This window comes from Pecten maximus, chromosome 17 (assembly GCF_902652985.1).
Source record: "Pecten maximus chromosome 17, xPecMax1.1, whole genome shotgun sequence".
NCBI lineage: Eukaryota > Metazoa > Mollusca > Bivalvia > Pectinida > Pectinidae > Pecten > Pecten maximus.
The window spans coordinates 23,306,603-23,329,555 of record NC_047031.1 but is presented as its reverse complement, the minus strand read 5'-3'; the positions used below and the strand labels follow the sequence as shown (position 1 = coordinate 23,329,555).

Here is a 22,953-nt window from a genome sequence, read left to right as displayed (position 1 = left end):
TATATCTAACGATCCTGCACTACCTGCTCCTTAAACAATCATAACCGATTATCAGTGATATAGAGGATATCTAACAGTGTCTTCAGTAATACCAAATATATTTCACGAGTGGGGCTAATATTTTGATATTTTTCACGAGTGCGCAGCGCGAGTGAAAAATATCAAAATATTAGCCACACGAGTGAAATATATTTGGTATTACTGAAGACACTGTTAGATATTCTGTTTATTACATTTTTTATCAACGAAAAACCTACCCCGTATGCTAACTAGGCCTACAGCGATAATTTGTAAACAAAAAAAGTAGTTCCCCCTGTCCAGGTGCTGACATATATGTCGGGCTTTCTGATTGGTCAATTATTTTGGTATTTTCTAATCATTAATTTGATTGGTCAAATCAGCAAAAGTGATATTTTTCACTAGTGAAAAATATCACTTTTATAGAATGAATAATTTTTGATATTTCACTGGTAAAAATGTAATAAATAATGGTATCATATTTGTTACATTTTTTTTACAGGCAGGATTAGTTGACAACCACGATCACGTGTTTATTGACATTGATGCTCGGACGCCATTTCGAATAGAGCTTGCAGCTTCGTCTATTCTATTAAAGAAATAGCACAATGAATGAACGACAGCACATTATCACATACATGTATGCAATGGTATGTTATCAACGAAATAGAAAGTGAAGATATGCATTGCTTGAATAGACGTCTGACAGTTGCATTAATTGTTTAAATGAACGGAAATGAAAGCAAAAATAGACTTTGTTCGAAATAACCTAGACAGAGTTACATTTACTGTATACATACAAAATGTATTATAAACTGAAAGCGAACGTGGACGTTGGTAAACACAGGCTTGCAAGTATATGATAGAAACACGTACGTGAAGTGTCAATGTTCTGGACGAGTTTTACTGTTATAAACACAGTTTAAGCAGATTATACGAATACAATTATGCCCTACGTCACAACTAAACTTGTTGTTTACTGATCTATTTATATCTGTATATAATTATATATTGCACAGTTATTGTTCCATCCATTCTTTGATATTTCGGTTTCTTCTCCACAATGTTAGTTACACACAACACGTGATTATCCGTTAATTACGTGACCGCAGTGTTTGCAGATTATATGTCCATTTAAGGGTTCATTGGTAGAATGCATCCCATTCCCGTTTGATAGTTCACCTTTTTCTACTTCTGGATCATCATCATTTTCAGATGATTTTGTTACATTGATTGAAACTTTCATTTTGACCCCTGACCCCAGGTCAACATCCGAATCTGCTCCGCTCTCGTTTCCGTCTTCGATTTCATTCAGACCTCCGGACATTTCCTGCAGAGTTGACCATTCGAGAATTTCGTCTACTTTGGAATCGAGTGACGCCTGTTTGAATCGGCTGATGATAGATCGATGTGGAGTGACGTCACAGTCGAGACTCCGTTGTCTGTTTTGGTCCCGGAGTTTCATTCGTCGTCTTGGTGACAGACGAATTGGCCGACCATTAAAATCACTGTTAGTGATCTCCTTAGCAAATTCCACAATGACGTCATTGTTGTCAAACAGGGCAGCAAAACTTCCGTTTATGAGTTTGGGAGATGACGGAACGTTGCTAAGTAACAAGCTCATACCATAATCTTTTTTCTTCAAGGAGGGTACTCGTTTCAGCACTTCCGGTTCAATGACGACCGGAATTGGTGGCGTTTCCTCAAATACGTCATCTTCGCCTGGTTCTTCGTTCCGAAGTACTTTAGTCGCCATGTCTTGAATGATTTTCCAATCTCGCTCGATGTCTGCGTCAGTGGTGTATTGTGACGTCACCGTGAATCGGATGACGTATTTTGACTTGAGTGCAGCAGGTACCATGTGTATTTTGCCACTTTTGTTCAACCGTTTTAGAAGAATTTCTGTACGGTCATTGTCCCCCTGAAACAGAATTCAATGCATATCGAAAACTGGATATGAGACACTAGTCATTCGGAAGTAGTATAGGCAGCCCGAAAATATTACTGTATAATTAGTTATATTCGTCGGGATATTATTTCACTCTATTTGCGGTCATGAAATATATCGCCAAAATAAATACCTACCAGATATCTGTTTGAAGAAACATTTTTATAGAAGTCTTTACTGCATATTTCCTAAGATGTGTTCGTTTTATTTACCGGTTAATATTTGAATCAAAATACTGTAAACGTTCATATTTTAGTGGTAATCTTATATCTGCGCTTTTAGCGCTGAAAGAATTGCTCTAACTTACAATTGCGTAAATTGCACTTTCTATATAATGTTTCTATCAAAAAAAATAGTTTTGATTATAGGAAGGCCAACAAGGAGGAAGGTGTGAAAAGCAACAACGACAGCATATTTTACATTGCAGCTTCAAACTTGGTTCACTGTTACACTGTACTTAGAATCGACATAGACAATAATTGTTAGCGTCATTCTCACCTTCAGGCGGAACACGACCATTCCGAGATGTCGTGCAGCTGGAATCTCAAACCTGTCATCTGTTCGGACCATTTTCTCGAACTTCTCCGCCAGACGAACACCCTACAAAACACCAATAGCGCTATTGAGACACATCATTAAATCTGAGTGTTCCGGAAAAAGTATTTATCATTTAATAATTTAATTTTGTATGAAACACGCATTTTCATTGGCTGAAATAATTTTGTTATACCTCCATAACAAAATGTTTGACGTTGCAAAATGTAACGTCATTTTTGATTGGCTGATGACGTTGCGTAATAATTTATCACAGAAAAGAGTTCGCCAAAGAAAGTGAAATATCTTGGTGTGTATAAGACAAAATTAAATTATAAGAATTAACATCAATTATTTTTTCTGTTATACAGTCATAACATAAAAAACTGGAGTGTACTCTCTTCATAAACCGCTTCGCGGTTTATTTAGAGTACACTCCAGTTTTTTCTGTTATGACTGTATAACAGAAAAAATAATTGATGTTAATCCTTAAATAACTGAAGTCCTAGGATTCGTACCTGTCTGTAACATATTTTCATTATCTTGCCAAACTCGGGATGATTGGTTTGTTATCTTTAAAACAAACAACTAATCTGTATTTCAAGCTTTCTTAATCTGTTGTCTTTGTCAAGTAAAGATTAAAATAATTAACATATCGTAAGTACAGTTCTCAACTCTGTTAACATTTTATCAAACAACTTTAGTTGAAGTTAAGTGCAATCTCCCTGATAATGTCCACTTGCCGTCCGTTGTCATTAGGTTACCTTTCTCACGTGAGCTTGTAAGCCCTCTACGCCAAAGGATCTGATGACGAACCACAGCTTCAGGGCGCGGAATCTTCGGCTCAGTGGGATCTGCCAATGCTACAAACAAATGTATGAGATAATATAACACAATTAACAGGTAAGTAAGATATATTTATTATTTCAGAAATTATAATCTGTAGCATCAATGCATACTCCACCTTGCACTAAGAGATACAATAAATATTTGTAAAATTGAAAGTAGCTGCTTAACCAATATGAAATTGCGTTTGTTTTTTGACGTAACCTATAACATATTTGCATATCAAAATTTTTTTTTATATCATTTTCAGTTGATATTTTTTAAAACAGCGTTCCTAACGTTCAGACTTCAATTGTTAGTTTTTATATGTAACGGAATGGTGATTTTAACTATATACTTGACCCAATAGGTCATCAACATGCAAATACAGATCTTCTTACTTAAATTATCATTGTTAATTAATGTCAAAGTAATCTTACAAATAGTATTAATCATGATGGAACCAATGTCATTTTTGCAATAATTTGAATAATGTGATTATTGACAATTACATGCACTTATCACAAGCTGGCTGATATCAAAAATATGATTTTAGCGTAGTGTACGATAATAAAGTGCACATTACCATTATCGGTCAGTGATGTATAAAAATACATAAATATATCCACAACTGACCAACATGATTGAAAGATACTGATTAAATACGGGTGTATGACAGAGTAATTAAGTGAATAGCATGTCCATCACCGTTTTCTATAAATTCATCAATCACCTTCAAGTTAGTAAATCCAACAAAATCCTCTAACTGTTCATTTAGCTGCAGAATAAATGAATGTTTCCTGTGTGAAATCAGTTTTGATGATTACCACACATAGTTCGCCTATTTATGTAAATTCTGTATATCCTATACAATTATCAGTTTATTATATGGTTTTTTTTTTTGTCTTGTAAACTTTTCATGAATTGACCTTTTTTTAAAATATTTTTATTTACTTAATTTACTTGACGTACACAATTCCATATTTCGTAATATTAACATTGCTGTTGAACAACAGATTGTTATAGGTGTGACTTGACGTAATATTACGTTCGCATTATCTAGAGTTTATTTACAGTCAAGAAAATTCAGTTCAGATTGACATAGAATGAAAATATAAATATAGTATTCATGATATCATACTTTTAAAAAAACAGGTTGCATTAAAATTATCAGCACATACAATCTGACGAACATTTAATAGTTTAATGTAGAACTAACTAGTCTCGTGGTCATTTGCCTGTTGGGCATCACAATGACCAACGTACGCCAAAATAGTATCCTATATGCAACTTGGTAAAAAACACGAGCTTAGACGCACGCTCTCATAATTAAATGACAAATGTGTAATTGATCAATTTAAAATAGTTTCAAAGTAATACAGGTAAGTCCTCGAAGGTAAATCGTCAGGATTGTAAAGACATGACTTACCATATAATCTATGGCAGCACCTGTAAGTAAAGACAGATCAAAATAAAACAAAATTACAAGATATAGGATCAAATAAGAGTACAGAGGACATAAGTTAACATAATCTTTTAATATGAATTCATTTGAATAAGTTTTATTGCATAAAAATACACAAAGGATTGGGCGCAAGTTTTCACAACCGACCAATGTAATATACACAGTATTTACCTTAAATGTGGAAATATAAAACGGGCTTCAGCAAGTGTGGAGACATATAGTCGGATGCAGTTACTCAAACATTTTACCGAATTTGTATTGTTTTGACATTGAAATGTTAGGTACAGCATGAACGACTAGTCAGTTTTAAAGTATAACCGTTCACAGTTATTGGAAGAAGATACATAATTATTTGAATACATGTACCTCGAAAACAAAAATAAATATACACTTTGTCTGTTTGAAGTCATAGTTACCTATCTTTTCATTATAATTATTTTTTGAAGATATATAAGGTAAATTTGGACTTTTATATAAAACATAATATTACAAGCTACATATACATATATTGCCTATATTCTACATGTCACGTTAGGATAAGATACAGGTTACTTTAGCTACTAGTTTGATAATAAAACTGACCCGTTCTACCATTATTTATTATTTATTATTTGTTATTTGGATAATCATATCACAAGGAACAATGTAATAACGGTACAATGAATGATTTATGACGTCAAAACTAGTATATGACGTCACAACTAATATATGACGTCACAATTAATATATGACGCCACACGGTTGGCTGTAAAAACCATAGAGTCTCATAAAGAAATTAAGTTGAGTTCTCATTTGTTCTAGGATAAACAGAATCTAACACTCGTAACTATGTCATATGGCATTAATCATTAAGTCGTTAGTTTGAAATAATACTCGCCTAAAGGTTCATCATATATCAAATTATTGAACTCATTTCACAAATTCCATGTGAGACAGTCATTCATGTAATATCCTCTGTATAGATAGGTAGTCTCGCACAACAGGACGCTAACCCATTTCGGACTGCAGTCATTCATTCCTTGAAACGTGGAATCTTAAGCACGGGCTTCATTTGAAAAGTATCTTTCATGAATGACAGTAAAACGTGATGTATTGGTTTACATCGTATTTTCATTTATTTGATTGTGATGATTTATCATTGAATTAGACGCATATTCCATGATTAAGCGAATGTATAAGTGATGTATCCCACAGGGCTGTTCTAGGCCCTAAAGTACTAAATAAGTATAACCAAACGTCCAGTAATGTGTATGTACATGTGTTACTCCCCATACTAACGACTTTTGGATAGAAATGAATGGGCTAATCATTACATTCCTGTAGGTTAGCGATTCGGTAATGGAATCATCTGTTAATTTTAAGGTCAAAAGTGCAGATTGTTTTTAAATCATTGATCTGGTTGTGTTGAATCATAATTAAGGTTTAGGTTTAATATAACTCTAGAATAAAATGTTACAAAATACAAAATAAATAAATAAAAATACAAAATAGTTGTATGTTTTATTTTGTAGCTAAATAACACCATAACGTAACGAAACATTATATCTCAGAAACACATGCTACATTTGTCAGCGACGTGGTGTTGTGTGCTATCTATACTATTAAACATCTTTTCAATAACATTTCATGGATTTGATTATAAAATTGTTATCAACCAATATGTTTCATTAATGAAAAAGCTTGAACATTTCTAATGCATCAAATAGAGCTTGTGCAGATTCTTAAAAAAAATCCGTTAATTTTGAGGTACATGTTACTTTTGAAGTACATGTTAATTTTGTTATGCAACCGCTCACTAACGGGAATTTGATGGTAATGAATCGGGGAAATGATTCCTTCGCTGGCAATGTAAACATTCCGCTAAGGTCGATTCTACCCTAGAATTTCTCTAACTGACGGCGTTGTGATCTGTGGAATTTTACACTACATTTTCAAGGTCAAAAGTGCATAACATTTACACCTATGTGCGTGATGGTGTGTGTACCACTGTCAGAATATAATAATGAAAATAGTGGACATCACTTTGCATGTTCAATAACAACAGAGAATACCGAAATAATAAGGAAAACTAAAATATAATTCAAAATCAGAATTTCAACAAAATATTAAGATGGAGGCTACTTAAAAGTAAACGGTGAATAAGACCAGGGGTTCCCAAATAGTTTTCGTCTTCTCCAGCTAGATCATATCCGGGTTAAATCACAATCTCAAATGAAAGTTATGATGGTGACAACGGAACTACTAGCCAAATCAACAGGCATCAAACACGTCATGTCATGTTGGAAAAGGAAATGAAATATCTTCAAATGAGATAATTTCAAAAGAAATCAATATTATGACAAATGCACAATAGTGATTTTTTTAACAATAGAAATGATGCTTTTCATTTCAAAGCTCAACATAACGATAAACAAAACGCTCAATATATTGGGTTGTAATTTTACAAGGAACATACACGATACCAATAACGATTAGAGATAATCATCTACTTTTGAAGAAACTTCAATGAAACTCTTCTACAATTGAAAGAAATTTGAATTTCATAAGAAGCTAACTTTTCTATTCCGTCGGTATGAAAACTATAATGAAAAGAGACTGAACAACCCTTTGATTCCTGCGTGAAGAACATTGTTGGTTTTAATCTAATGTAAGCCTTCACAGAGAGATCGCATCTTGATCAAGCCATAAGAGGAGACAGTTGTACTGAAGACTGTTGTCCTCGCGACACGGTAAGCTCTGTCCAGTTTATAATTAATTTACGTCTAATTTTGTTTGAAGTGTTCTCAGCATTACGTAGGTGTCATAGGGGTTTATCTGAGAGACTGATAACAGGACCGCACTAACGTATTCTGAGTGATTTTATTGACAGATCACATATTTTATCATCCAATCGTATTGTCAGCTTCCTTCGAGTGCGGATCGTCCTTTATTGGTGAAGTGTGCAAAATCCCTGATAAGATTGATTCAATACTAGCACCCATTAATTGGCCAGTCACTTCCCAGCCATAAACCTGACAAATAGTGGTATAATAGGGGTAAAGAGATTTCAAACACGTCCGGAAAAAATGTACGGTAAACATAAAGGACCCGGGGCTTGAGATGGTCAATAAAACGTTAATGAGACCCCGAAAACTGTCTACACAAACAGAATGATGAAGCCTTTTGGTGAAACTGATTAGAAAATGTCGGCCTGTTGGAATCTACATCAAATGAGAATAAAGATGTCAAATTAAGGTGCATGGTTTGTACGTAACGGAATGATAATGTATCTTCTTCAATAAAATATCGACAGACTCGACATGAAGATAGACGATGGCACCAATTGTTTAACACTGAAATGACCCCCCTCAATGGAGCGAGTCGGGCTGTATTTACAATACTCATCAGGCATTACCAGTCCATGTAACGCCCACTATTACTAGGGGTGAAATAGGTATGCGAATAAGTGCAGAAAAGTAGCTTTTTAAATTCATGTTTATTTAAATTATTTGTAAAAGAAAATCAAAAGAAATTTCTCGTGTATGAATGAAAAATGTTGATGTTGTTATAAAAAAATGATTTATTTGTATAAAGATTGCTTCATTCCTGAAGTCTCTGCATTTGACGCCCGTGTTGTGCTATGCCCTGTTAGCAATTCAACCAAAATGCATGTCTGAATAATCAAACGTTTAAAGAATGCGACAAATTCCTTTAATTTCTTTCTCACTGAAAGATAATGATTTTGATTTTTTAACTTTTGTGGTGGAAATGTGTTTTTCAGAGAATATGTAAATTCGTAGCTTAAATTCAAATATCAGAGCATTAAATACCTGACAAGCAAACGTATGGGAATGTAGCAGTGTTTTTAGATTCAAACGTGATGTAATACCAAAAGTTTACCATGAATTAATATCTGACATGAATATTGCACAATATGTAATAATACATATTTTAATAATCAACACACCAATTTCGTTCATTTCTATATACAATATAAGAACACAATGGCCGATCTCACAGTAATCCGACGAGAGAAATCGTGTTTTGCATTTCCATTCGAAGCGAACGACTTGTCTTTATGTTGAATTCCTTTAAACACACAGTGTCGCCGTCTACATGTATTTTAGGTGTAAATGTTATCTTTGTTCAGTAACAATTATAGCCTGGATTTGCATATAATCCTTTAACACTCCTTGATAAACGCTTTAATGATTTCCATCGCTAGCTTAATACTCTTCTAACACGGAGCCTTTACCGGATGTACAGCATAAAAGCACGATACATCAACAAAATTGAGGAAATATAAAAAGGTCCAGGAGTCTTAGAACCTTGGACATTTTTATTCCCATATAAATGTATTTTCAATGTTACTCTTTAGAGCAACTTAAAGTGGGTCCTTAAGACGATATACGATCCAGCTTCAGTTACGTTTAAAAATTTCTTGCAGCTGAACTACGAGGTATGGACGGAATCATTTTAAGAATTGATTGTCCGTTAGTTTGATAAAATGTTGGGGGTAAAACATCACAGTACATTACAAATAACCTTTAATAAGTTGAATTATATCATATCTTACGAACTTTCAGGTTTGTGGCACATGAAGACTTGATTGTCTGCTGTAGTTTCTCTTAGCTTAGCTTCGAAAACAGTTTTCATGCGCGCAGCCTAGCGGAGAAAAACGATACTGAGGCTGGCAATCCAGTCTAGTGGCATATGAAGGTATTATTAGTTGTTTACGAAACGGTTCCCGTCCATTTTTGTGACTATTCGCCAGTAAACAGATTACATTTCGGTGTTTAACAAATAATATTCTAAACATATCAAAGAACGATAACTGCAAAAGTTTTATGAAGACACGTAACAAAGACATTTCACTTAATCACTGCCTCTCCTAGGAATCGAACCCAGGATCCCAGACTTTCTATTCTTGAGCTTAATCGATCGAGCTAAAGAAAAACCTTTCTAGTCGAGCGGTATGTTACCAAATAGTTACAAGAATTAGAGAAAAACCTTAAAATATTAAGTTTAATTGTTGACAAAAGTTGAATACGTCTTTTTATTATTTAGTACATCTGTCTACATTATCAACAATCTCTCTTAACGACGATCCGTGTCACTAAACGACAGCTGGTAGCTGAAATCTAAATAAACGTATATTGTTTGCGGAAAAAAAGTTTGTTTGATAACGAAGAAAACCCTATCAGCAAATTATCCGTTACGTTAAAAAAGACAAGCCATTTATGCTGCAGTACTGCACATTCAGCTACAGCACTGCACATTTCGCTACAGTACTGCACATTCAGCTGCAGTACTGCACATTCCGCTACAGTACTGCACATTCTGCTGCAGCACTGCAAAAACTCATAACCGTTTGTGATAAGGAGGTGGGCCTAGCTCGTTTTGTCACGATATCTATTTGTTTTACCATCAACCACGAGAGCTATTAAAAACAGCTACAACCATATTGTAATCTACAATCCATAAGTCTAATGAATATAATTTTGATTACTCTTGCAAGAAACGGAAAAACTAAGTGAATATTGTAGATTCAAAGACTTTAAAAAAAAAACATAAAATACATCATAATGAAGTGTTCTTACCACTGTTTTCATGTTTTAGGTACAGGGGGTCGACATTGAAAGTACGATGTAAGGATCCACTATTCTTCACCCTAGAAAGACAAAACAATTATAGAGTTATCACAAACGTGTTTGGATGAGTATGCATTGTTAACCGTCATATGATCAGCTGTGGTCATTTAAGGATGGCTTACCCAGTTTGAGAAATGTATGCGTGTCGTGATAGTGTGTGTGTACTTAGGAGGCTGCGGTATATTCGTTTTTGTTCCCTTGTGATAGCGTGGAACTGATGCCAGTTTTATAGTGCTGCCTCACTGAAGCATGCTGCCGAAGACACCCAGCAGGACACTCCAACCGATGCTTCAGTGAGGTAGCACTATAAATCGGCAAAAGTTCCGGCCTGTCACAAGGAGACTTAACACGAACATACCGCAGCCTCCCAAACCAAACCACACGCATGCATGTCGCACGCACGGGAGGCCGTCCTTAAATGACCTTAGCTGTTAATAGGACGTTAAACAAAATAAACCAAACCAAACCACTCCAACCGGAATTATACTGACAACGGGCCAACCTGTAATCCCACTTCATAAATGCTGAACGTTAACAGGAGTAGATAACTTCCATCAGCCATGGGAACCAAACATATCAGTGTAAGGATCAACTAATCTTTACTCGCCTCAAACACTCAAAACACAATGTTACTTCAACCAGGTAGATAGCACGAATCGGATAATCACCAAAACGTATCACTATACTAAAAATAGCGTAGTACGATACATAGAGTTTTGTTTTTAACGAAAAAAGGTCAGACGTTAGAAAATACTTTTTTCACGCAGATTCCAAATACCATTTTATTACCTAGTGACATGCGTACCAACAAGAGTCCAAAAAGAGCTTAAAAACTTATTGATGCCAGATTTACACTAGGCCACGATGTTTACTATCTCCACGATTTGAGTGAAACGCGGTGAGCGTGGAGAGTCATGTGCCGAATCGTGGTGACCATGAGAACGTAGTGGATGGTCCTAAGAATCGTGACAAAAGTGTATGACTGTCAACAATCATGCTACGATTATCACTATTCAATAGAAAGTCTTATGAGAGTGTGATAGAACGAGGTTATCGTAGATGAGCGTACTAAAACTTGCCAGACCTTTAAAATGCACAACAGACCTAGATGCACTACCGTCATGGATCTTGATGAACTTGGAAACAAAGCGTTACGGTTACTACGATTCCAACACGTTTCTTCCACGTTCCTTTTCGGTTTCTGTAGGCGAAATGTGAGGTTTAAATGTGGTGACTTAGCTCAGATCTTAGACATATAAGTTACTGTAAAGCTGGTAATAATCGTGGGGGATTTCATTGCGATATTTTAGCGGTAATTAGATATAGCTCGAAAATAAATATCCAGCCAATGTTAGTTTTACAAACAAATGTATAGAAGTGTCCACTGTATAATGCTTACAAGGCATATTTCCTCGAAATTTGATACCTGTGAACTAGGTCCGACAGGGACAACCGCAAAACATTAGCCCTGTAAAATTAAACAGCTGTACAGCAGACTCACTGATCATTAAGATCACGAGAGATCAAAACAGAACCTGATGAAACGTGATAGCAAATAGCGACTTGTAGTAACGCAACATATTAACAGGGTACGAAAGCGTATGAAAGGGAAAATGTCCCGCAATAAATCAGGGAACTCTACAACCTGGTTAAATCGTGAGCATCATAGACATCGTAGTCAAGTGTAAAAATGTCATCGTGTCGAATTTTTGACGATTCTTTCGGATCAGATGACAGTAAATGGTTACTTAATGTGTACAATATTACAGCCGATACCCGCTTCGAGCATATACGTTTAGAAACATGCTATTTTAATGACGTCAAAGCGTTATTCAAATAGATTTCATGTAAGCCTCCGATGATAAATTCGCGTTTCGAAATACGTTCAATGTACAGGTACATTCAATACATCCTGATCATTTTGACGTCATACCATAGGAGCCGGAATGTAAAAGCAACTGCATAAATATTGAATTGAAATATATACATACCACATTGCTGTACAGTCAAAGTGTACCATCAGCCATTTTGATGGATTAAATGCAATGGAGTGCGCATACTCTATCCCAGCCATGAACTTCCGGTATTCCGGACAAATGAACGCTGTTCCGGCATAAGCAGCGTCGATATGTAGGTATAGGCCTTCTGTTTCACCTGCAAAAGCATAACAATATATTCCGAGTAGTAGCGTAGCAAATAACATATCAACAACAAGGCTATTATTTAACCATGATCAAAATGATAAAGATACTTCTCTTTAACAAAATGTATAGGCTTGTAAATTGGATTTGCTATTAAGATGACCGTTAAATGGCCGAAGGAAAGCGCGGCAGCAAAAATACTCACACCATATTAATTATATTACTGATACTGAGGGATCTGTATCACAGTTTGGTTAATCTTTATCATGAATTTTCGTAATGTTAGATATGTTAGCGGTTGTGTTGTTATAGCGCTTTGCAACGGAAACGTTGCGCTAAAAAGGTCCTGCACTTACTGCATTTCCTAAATACAGCTTAAACTATCTGTGATTGGTTTGGCGTATTTTGTGTAACGTCCTATTAACAGGGGTCATTTAAGGACGTACCTCGGTTAGGAGGTAGAGGAAAGCCGGAGTACCCGGAGAAAAACAACCGGCCTACGATCAGTACCTGGCAACTGCCCCACGTGGGTTTCGAACTCGCAACCCAGAGGTCAAGGGCTAGTGATAAAGTGTCGGAACACCTTAACCACTCGACCACCGTCACCGCCCCTATGCGAGCTATTTTATTTTTGCGCTAAATTTGAAAAGGCGCCAAATGAAGGCTGTGTTCAGTAATTACAAGTATTTACTGAATGAAATCATAGTTGTTATTAAATCGATACTTACAAATCGGACCAAGTTCCGCTAGATTATCAAAAGCACAGGCTCCAGTTGTTCCCAGAGTTGCACATACCTAGAATTGAAACGACTTTTATAAATATCCAATGCCTTTAACAATCAAAATGGAAAATCGGATATGCAAAAAAAGACGAAGAAGACTTATAGCATGAACAGCATGTTTGTGAAATTCTTTGTTTAAATTCATTGTTTCGTACAATAGAAGTGTAGAAAACTTGCGACAATGCGAAATGTGTAGATCATAATATAAGCTCTTCATTTTGACATAATAGTGAGGTTTGATGTTGATTCAATCTTTTGTTACATTGCCTGATAAGTAAGATGATCACTATTTTCATACAAGGCACAATACATATCAGAGAAAGAAATGTAAGCGTATGAAAGGTCAATACGTTGTTTGCCCAGTGATCTAATCCAACAGTCCACCTTTTGCAATGTCCTATACAGTAGAAGGCTATTTGTCATTGGGCATTGGGCGAAGAGGAATTTGAGAGATAAGTTAGCATTGAACACCTGATTTGTGTTTTATAAGGTCCAACAAGATCACTGAGACTATAATAGAATGTTCATAGATTAGGAAGCTGGATTTAAAAGTCCAGCATGGAAAATGAATAATCATCACTGATTTCTTGTCTTCGCCTTTTCGTTGTCGAAGTATTATGGAATAATATAATCTTGTTTGTAACATTTTCATTGGCTTTTTACCTACGTTACCAGGCAATGACGTAAACATGACGTCGCCGTTTATACCGTTGCGGATGGAGCAGTGATGAAAAGAGTCAATCATTAAAGTGATTTTTTGCAGGGTATAGCTTAAATTATAGGGATTGACTTGAATATACTTTTTGATGTTATGGAGATATAACACACACAAAGACCGGAAAGTACTCTCATCATTAGCGGGTTTTTTTTAGAATACACTCAAAATACCATCGTTGTTTTTTTTTTTTTTTTTTTTTTTTTTTGCAAAAACATATATAAAAGTAAGTAAAGTTAGTAAAACTAGAAAAACGACTTGTGGATTAACACGGATAACTTTAATAAACCCGAACATAACCAGTATTGTCTCATTCTAATGCTTTATCGACAATTCATCATCCCCTATATAAATCTAGGTCGAATCCAGGAAATCTCGCAGGCTCGAAAACAAAACCCGTTGGCGCCAACAAAAACACCTAGTATATTAACATAAAAACATTGAAAATATCGGACTAAAGTGATCCTCGATTATACCGTGCTATTACAATAATATCCAAACTTTATAGAGTAACAGTGATTTCCGGTTGGCTACGAATTAATTAATTTCACACAACACATTTTGTTAACGCCGTGTTTCTAAATTTGGTAGAAACTTCCATTTAAACACTGCTTGCCACCAGTAGTTGACTACTTTATATAATTGTTACTTTAAAAATAAAAACAAAATTCTAATTTCTTGTAGAAATTGTATAGATGAATCAATTTCCTTATAGACAGTCATTAAGCAGTGACGAATCACGACACATTGGCTGTTTTAAGTGGCAACCTTATGTCTGATTTACAGTAAAGATTATTGATCTTCATAAAAGAAGTATTGTATAGTTTATGACAGCCTGTGCCAATTGACAAGTAACTTCCCAGACCGGATGGCATCTTAAATGTCTTCAACAAAAATAACCAAATAAAATATTCATAATATTGATTCGAAGTTCATGTATTGCCAATTGAAATAATTGATTGGTTGACTGGGTAAACAAATTCAAACAGTTTGTCAACAAAGTTAAATACAGTGTATCACATAGGGAGCTGTTCTAGTCAACAGTCATCACGCTATAAATCCAGTCCTATTCATGTACTGGTACTTTGGTGAAATAAAAAGATGTGTAAAAACAAATAAAGAAATGAGTCAAAACAACAACTGAACAATATAGCATGATAACATGCTACTTGTAACAAGAGTTTGTGAATCATTTATTAAAACTAAATTAGGTCAGTAAAGTACCATACTTTGTCTCGTTCGTGTGACGTTTCAATTCGTCAATATTTAACAATACATTTAAGTTTTCGACACAAGTGTGATGTCGAAAGGCATAGTATGTTCGCGTACTTCATTGATTTGTACAACGTATACAAGGGTGAATATAACCAAGAGAATAGAACACTTAAACATGATTTTAGATCTAAATGTAGAATATACTAAGTAATAATAACAAAACTGAATTAGAATTATCAGAATGCTGTGTTACCCTATTAGGAACCGTAAGTTAAGTAAGACTAGTCAGGATAAGTTATATGACACAACCAATATGATATTCATAAATATAATATTAGTTGTGTCATGCAACTTCTATCATATGCTGAATTCTCATTAATAAAAACTGCATGGCATGCAGTTGTATATTGCATGACTCAATCGAATAAATAATATTATCGTAAAGCAAATAGAGAGTCGTAACATATTGTGCATGTCGTTTTTGAGCTATATTTATCATTTAAGCATGCCGTAAGGCAGAATGAAAGTTGTCGTTAAACATATCTATGGAATTCTAATCTCGATCAACGTGCTCATTTACTGCTGAAGACGAACACTTATTTATGTTATCAATCGTAATCAAAAGTGAAATAACGATAAAAACGTTAAGTATTCAGTTGAACTTTTCTGTATGGTATTTATTGATAACGAATGTGTATTCGGATAAAAATAACGCTTTAGATACCAATTCAGAAATTTAAATCTAATTTTAAAAACCAAATCTAATCATTATAAGATATGAAGAATCACTGAACGTGTTTTCAAGACAGCATTCATCAATTGCGACATAGTAAAAGTGTCTATATTTAGAAGATAGCTACTGCGGGATATCACATTAGCTGCACAGTTGTTCTGAGGACAATGACCCTAAATGTTAGCCATACTCAAATGCAGGTGAAAGCATTATGCGAAATATATATCAATCTACTGCGCCATCTTGATCTAAATAGGATCAAATGACTAGTGACGTACGTATTAATGATGACAACACGCAACATAGATTTGGGAAATAGTCCAGAAAAGATTTCTATATCCGGTTCATGAGACATTTTGTACAATGCGGGATACTTCTAAGTCATAATGTGGGTACTTAGATAAGTACACACGATTGCTTGAATAATTAATAAACATGTTTACTACATCAGGAAGTTCAGATCCTCCGTGTGTTAATGAAAATCTGATTATCAGCGTAATAGATCCATGGAGGAAATCTAGTAATGTACTTGCATAAAAAAGTATACTTTGAAAAATCTGCTACATATTTCACTTAAACCTTGAATCATAAATGAGTGTGATATGGTTTGGAACACTTATTTACAATTTTCAATGCGAATTTATGAACAACTATGAATTATACTTATAATCTCAAGACTTAAGATTTGTACAGTAACAGAGAGGGAGATACATGGATTTACTCTGCATGGGAAATGGTATGTTATTACTGACAACGAGGGAGAAATCATTATCTATTTAAGGGTGATCTACGGGAGATGGCTCTCTTTGTACTTATCAACGTCGTGGAACATAATTATTAGTTGTTCACACGAACTTTTTATCAATTCTCTTTTCCTGTAACATTTAAATTAATCTGGCTGTACTTACCATATTTAGGCACACTGTCCAAAACAACTTAATCAAGTTAGCTCCGCCGTATGGACAATGTTAAGACATTAACAACCCCCTAACAGTCGGTGCTGTTATAAATTTTTCACACGTTTTTGTTTTCTTATTTACCAATTAATGATCATTCCCCAACGGTCTGGCGGCTTGATTGACATTTTGGGGACTCGTAAGTGCTATGTGTACCAGTTCATGTCTATCCTAAATGAATAATTGAAAATTCTAACCGTTTACAGCAGACCGAATTCATTTGATCTTGAGCTCCTCGTTACTAAAACGCAGTCCTGTCCCCCGGCATATGTCTAATCATACTGATATAAAAGCCTTGTCTGATCTATTAACAATGCTATCGACACAAACTCTCTAGTGATTAAGAATAAGTTCCGGTTTGTGCGTGTCATGCCTAAATAACGATCCACGCGTCGCTAAGAATACATAATGACAAAAGATTTGATTCAAGAAAATGTCTAGCTGGTCATTCATGGGCCAGGAAATGCTATATCAACGAAGATGAACTATGATTTCATTATTTCCAACAAAATTTCATTGATTGAAAAGAAAAATCAATTTTGCTGTTGAATTTAAAAACTTTCGGTGCAAATATTGTTAAAACCCGTAGTTTATCAATTGTGGGTGCTATGAACTCACTATGTAGATTCTAATGCGCGGCAGCAGTTTTACGTCGTTGACTTTATCAATTAATTTTAGACTAAACTATCAATCAACGATTGGTTTGATGGTGAACGCATGGATATGATTACTAACTTATCATTAGTTATGTATAACAATTACATAAATATTTAAAGATTGGTACTTTTTGACTTACGTACAGGTTCATAACTTCACACCAGTTCTATAAAACCAGGATTACATTTGACATTGTTTATACCAGAAAAAGAATCCGTTATACACTACGTTCATCCTTTCATAAAATATGGTTATATGACACTACGATGTTTCACGTTATCATCATATAATCATTTCCATGGGATACAGTACCAGTTCATCATAGACATTGCAGACTTTTACGTCAGTCTGGAATGTTGTCTTTATTAGCGAAACGATTACAGAAGGATTATCACAAATCTATCTGATAAGAATTATGACATCATTCTTTTTTCAAATTATGAACATTCTCTGTATTGGTAGTAGTATTCCTCCTCTCCATTCTTGGCATTTGCATATCGCAGCTGGGATGTCACATCCAGACGGTCCAACATGCGCAACGGAGTTTTGCGATATCCAGTGGTTAATGGCAACCGTTATGATTTCATCGCGGATTATAATTTTACCTTGAATGTTTTCAGTGATTTTAATGTTAATTGGTGTATATTTCAATATCTAGTTATCATTTTTTGAAAACTAGACAAACATTATAACCTAGGATAGGTTTTGCGTTGATTAAGAAAAATAGTCATGTAACGACGGCATCCCCTGTGTGCGAGATGTATGCATGTGTTTTGGAAGGTTGCGGTATGTTCTTGTTTGTCTCCTTGTGACAGCGCGGAATGGATTAAGCCTACCTCACTATATTATACTTCCGCCAGCGGGATACACCACCCAATCACGTGATATAGACAACGGACCAATCAGCCGTCTCATTCACAAAATGCTGATCGCTAAGCGGCAATAAATGTGATCCTCGGTGAAGCGAAATGACCTAACTGATCATGACAACTGCGATCATATTATTTGTTATCTCCCCATGTTATCTTAAAAATGATTCATTTTATTTTCCGTGTACTCTGACGTTAAAGTACGGTTTTATATCTACACCGGCATTATATTATACCATTTTAAGTTTTAATTGATTGAGATTATACAGGTTATTTTGATTAAACATTGTTCAAATTTCGTTCACACAACGTACGGACGAATATCTATTCTGAATTATCTCTATAATAAATCATGAAGATATTTCAAAATTGCCAGGAACGACTTGGATTCGTGGATATAAAAATAATAAAGGAAGTATTACTGAGAAAGAAATTTGATACAGAAATTCCTGGCGTTATAGGATCCCCAAAAAGCTTATTTTCCTAACGCAGTGCGACGGAATAGTTATAAACATACATAAAGAAGAATATATGAGTGAAAAACCGGAAATGTTTAAAATCCTTCTCGATCGGAATTACTTATACTGTAGATCTCTATGACGTCGTAAAAACAGTTATGTTATTATTTTTTTTCTGATAAACGGTATTTCGTGAATTTTATTTCTTGGATGTATATTGTATTTGAAACGAAAAAGTTTGAAGGGGTGATACATGACCTGCCGTTTGTCATACTCACAAAGAAAGGAATCAATCCTTCCTCCCGGTCACGTTCTATGGCGGACTGAAGACTCTCCCCGCGCATGCTCAGTTGGTCGTCGCTACAAATGAATCTCATTTTCACCAGACCAATGAGCCCAGCTTTCTCGACCGAGGAATGCGCCTGAAAAATGCAATTATCATGCAACAATAATATTCCCATTCACCAAATAGATAGCAAATACTCTATTTCATAATATACTTTATATCATATATTGCATACATTTTTGTTATATAACCGGCATGCTATGTGATGCTATAATATCGAGAGACAAAAATGTAATATCAATTTGTGACGTCATTGAGAAATTATGTCATAATGATAACCTTGGTTTTTGAAAAATACCGTTCACATTAATACATGTATTATGATATAATATAGAAAACCATACACACTTGTCAATGAAATTTAAATTTCATTTAAGCATTAATGTCATTTTTTTTTAGTGTCATCGGGGTATGAAAAAATCAACGCTTATAATTAATTTTTGAAAATAATTTTCTAATTTATAACATGTTTTATGTACAATTTTACTGGTTTTATATGGGATTCTTTTTCTCAAATCAATACGCAACGTCCATTGTCGTATTGTGACGTCACATTTTTCGCGCCATTCTCGGAATCTTTTTCATAGTAGTATCGAAAAAAAATCTCAACCAATCAGAAAGCCGCATTCTGCGTACAAACAATGGAAAATCAATTATAAGTTATACAATTATTGAATTAACTTTATGAATTCTATATTACTCTGAACATTGTGTCTGGTGTAAGTTCCTCTGTAACCTTTTGAATGTAGCTATACTCCAGTCATGTTATTTCAGTATTCTCTGTTTCATTTCTTATTCTGGTAGCTATGGGAATTCGACGAAAACAGGTGCGTTGCTAAAGTTTGATTGTTTACAATCATCAAAAAAGTATAACGAGTCCTGATTGCGACATTTTTCCTGAGGCAACCTTAGCCAGACAATTGTGAAACATATTTTTCAGGTTGGTAAGGATAGCTAAATAAAAGGTTATCTAATACAACCAATGAAGTTATCACTAATGACGTTCGATAGCAACTCTGTTATCTTCCTCAGACTTAAATGACCAGTATAGCGTGTGAACACTAAGTCCATCTGCAGTCAAATCGGCTGCTCACTAGAGTAGCCGAGTCGACTTCTTTGGAAGTGAAGCCACTTTGCCTGTACACTATCACTACAAGATGCGCTTACCTTTCAACAATTACTACCCTCTCGTACGCACTTACCACTTTAGGGCAAACACACTGTACTGGTTATTCAAGGAAGATCACGTACCGCTAGATAACCTGTTATATATCAGAAAGGCTATTTGATCACAGATATGCTTAATTCCTAATTACTAAAATAATCAGTGATTTGAAAAAAATAAACATTATGACCTAATTTAGTAATGGATATATATCATTCTAGATTTGGATACGCCCAGATTGGGCGTTTGTTTACCTGGTCAGAACAATAGGCGACCAGTCTCGCATTGATCTCGGCATCATCGAGTCCTGAATGCAAGCACTTGTATTTTCTGAACACCTCAGTTCTCGCGGCAAGCAAAGCGATGAATGTGGAATCACTGGCTGTTAGCTAAAATAAATATTAATCGAAGTTAAAATTCCGTTTCCCTGTAGTAAACGTGTGTAGACCTGTATAAGGCACATTTTTCGCTCTTACGGTCCTCTGGAAAATAGGAGGTAGGAAAGGAAAGCAAATTAAAGGCGTCATGATTAATTTTAATGGGTAGCATACTAATAATAAAAAAATAAACATATATTCTATAGGTTACTTATATTCTCAGACTGGAGCGGGAATGATATACAGTTAAACTATACTCCCATAGGTAAACTGTCGTCCCATATGCCAAAAGTAAGTCCCTTTTATTGAAAGGATGGAAACAATGAGAAATATTTGATAAGAGCTAACAGAACTTTATTTGACACTCAGATACTTGAGCAACATATACACTGTACACACATAAAGGATCACAAAAATAAAAACACTTACGAGATACATTTCGTCAAATCTCGGATGAAATGAAATATCACCCTATACATCCTATAGATCCTATATATACCTTTGACATTGTTTACTCCAGAAAAAAAAAATCAAAAATCAAAAGAATAATGAAATAACAAAAATGAATAAATAAAAACAGTAGACAATATACACCACGTTATGGTGCTATTCCGGAACGCCTGGTTTTATCGTTGTACCTTTTCAAGGGTCCTCATGTTGATACATCTTTTCATATAATGGTTTCGTTTCAACGTGTATGGGTTAGAAATAGGGTTAAATGGCACTACGATGTTTCACGTTATCATTATATAATCATTTTTATAGGATGAAATACCAAGTAATGATTGCAGACATAGCAGACTTTTACATCAGTATTACCTACAGCCCGGAGGCCGCTAGATGATTTCCTTATAATATTGTTATCGTTATGCATCCAATGAAACTGGCCTTCAAACAATCAAATTACCTTATCTACATGTCTTTTTATTGATTTATTTTATTGATAATGTTAGTTAAAAATGATCCGTGACGTCACACAGACCTGAATCACTCCGCCTCCCATTGTTTGTTTGTTGCTATGGAGAAACTCAGACGGAAGTCCAATCATCTTTCCGAGCCAATCCATCACGATCGTCTCCAACTCGGTACATGCAGGACTGGAGGCCTGAGTTTGGGAAAAGAATATTCTTTTTCAATTCTAAGCATTTTGTAAAAATGATTTCAGATGACTCGCACCGACAGATTACCCGCGGGTTACATGACAATTGAAATTACATACATGTATACATTTATTTTAATTGTATGTGAACCAATCATTTTCGATTTAACTTTGTTATGGTCGCGAGTAGTGAACAATAGTATGTGAATTGTATGTGAACCAATCATTTTCGATTTAACTTTGTTATGGTCGCGAGTAGTGAACAATAGTATGTGAATTGTATGTGAACCAATCATTTTCGATTTAACTTTGTTATGGTCGCGAGTAGTGAACAATAGACTGTATTGTATGATAACATACAGATTGTATGTAAAAATGAACAGATAGGTCACAAATACCATTTCCATTATTTCCATTAAGTATAGCCCACGGGCCTTGCGCTGAGATACACAGTAATGAAATATTGCATAACCATTCGTAATGCTACTTTGATAGGGCTTACTATATGTTCCAACCCCGGTCTCAATACGGTTGCGGTTTCTACGGTATTTTAAACACACTGAATGATCGGGTTTCATATGCTATCAATATATGATAAGGTATCAAAGATATAATAAATAGTATTTGAAGGATATCATCTCTTATACGAATATATCATGGATGCACAATGTATGTGCAATGGTCTAGAATATTTGACACGAGGTATTGGTAATCGACTGCTGTTCTATTGCACGAGGCCGACGGCCAGTACCCATGATATACTTGTTTCATTGCATAATCACTAAAACACACTTCGAATCACTGAAATATCGACTTTCATGTAGGCCTAGAAGTCGCCATTATTGTCATCTAGCAGTGTTGACATCTGAGTGATTTATACGCTTGAATGGGTAGGACTAAATTTGAAAACGGCATAGGTGTTCAATAGCTCGCACGTGACTAAATTCCGAAGCGTCACAGGTGTTCAATAGTTCCCGTGCAATAGTCATTTTAGCCATACAATAGTTCATAATACAAATG

At 34.9% G+C, this 22,953-nt stretch overlaps 1 protein-coding gene across 1 annotated transcript in view; it reads right to left on the bottom strand.

Moving 5' to 3' along the window:
• Nucleotides 1-451: 451 nt before the first annotated feature.
• Nucleotides 452-22,953, bottom strand: part of LOC117315931 (histidine decarboxylase-like) — a 55,504-nt gene continuing 33,002 nt past the window's right edge. Inside the window, exons 4-13 of the mRNA XM_033870356.1 lie at nt 21,817-21,939; nt 20,712-20,846; nt 19,225-19,368; nt 13,290-13,356; nt 12,412-12,574; nt 10,370-10,440; nt 4,755-4,774; nt 3,265-3,363; nt 2,465-2,566; nt 452-1,939 (exon numbers count right to left, since the gene is read on the bottom strand). Coding sequence (XP_033726247.1) covers nt 1,106-1,939; nt 2,465-2,566; nt 3,265-3,363; nt 4,755-4,774; nt 10,370-10,440; nt 12,412-12,574; nt 13,290-13,356; nt 19,225-19,368; nt 20,712-20,846; nt 21,817-21,939 — 1,758 coding nt within the window. The 3' untranslated portion in view covers nt 452-1,105. The remainder of the gene's footprint in view (nt 1,940-2,464; nt 2,567-3,264; nt 3,364-4,754; nt 4,775-10,369; nt 10,441-12,411; nt 12,575-13,289; nt 13,357-19,224; nt 19,369-20,711; nt 20,847-21,816; nt 21,940-22,953) is intronic.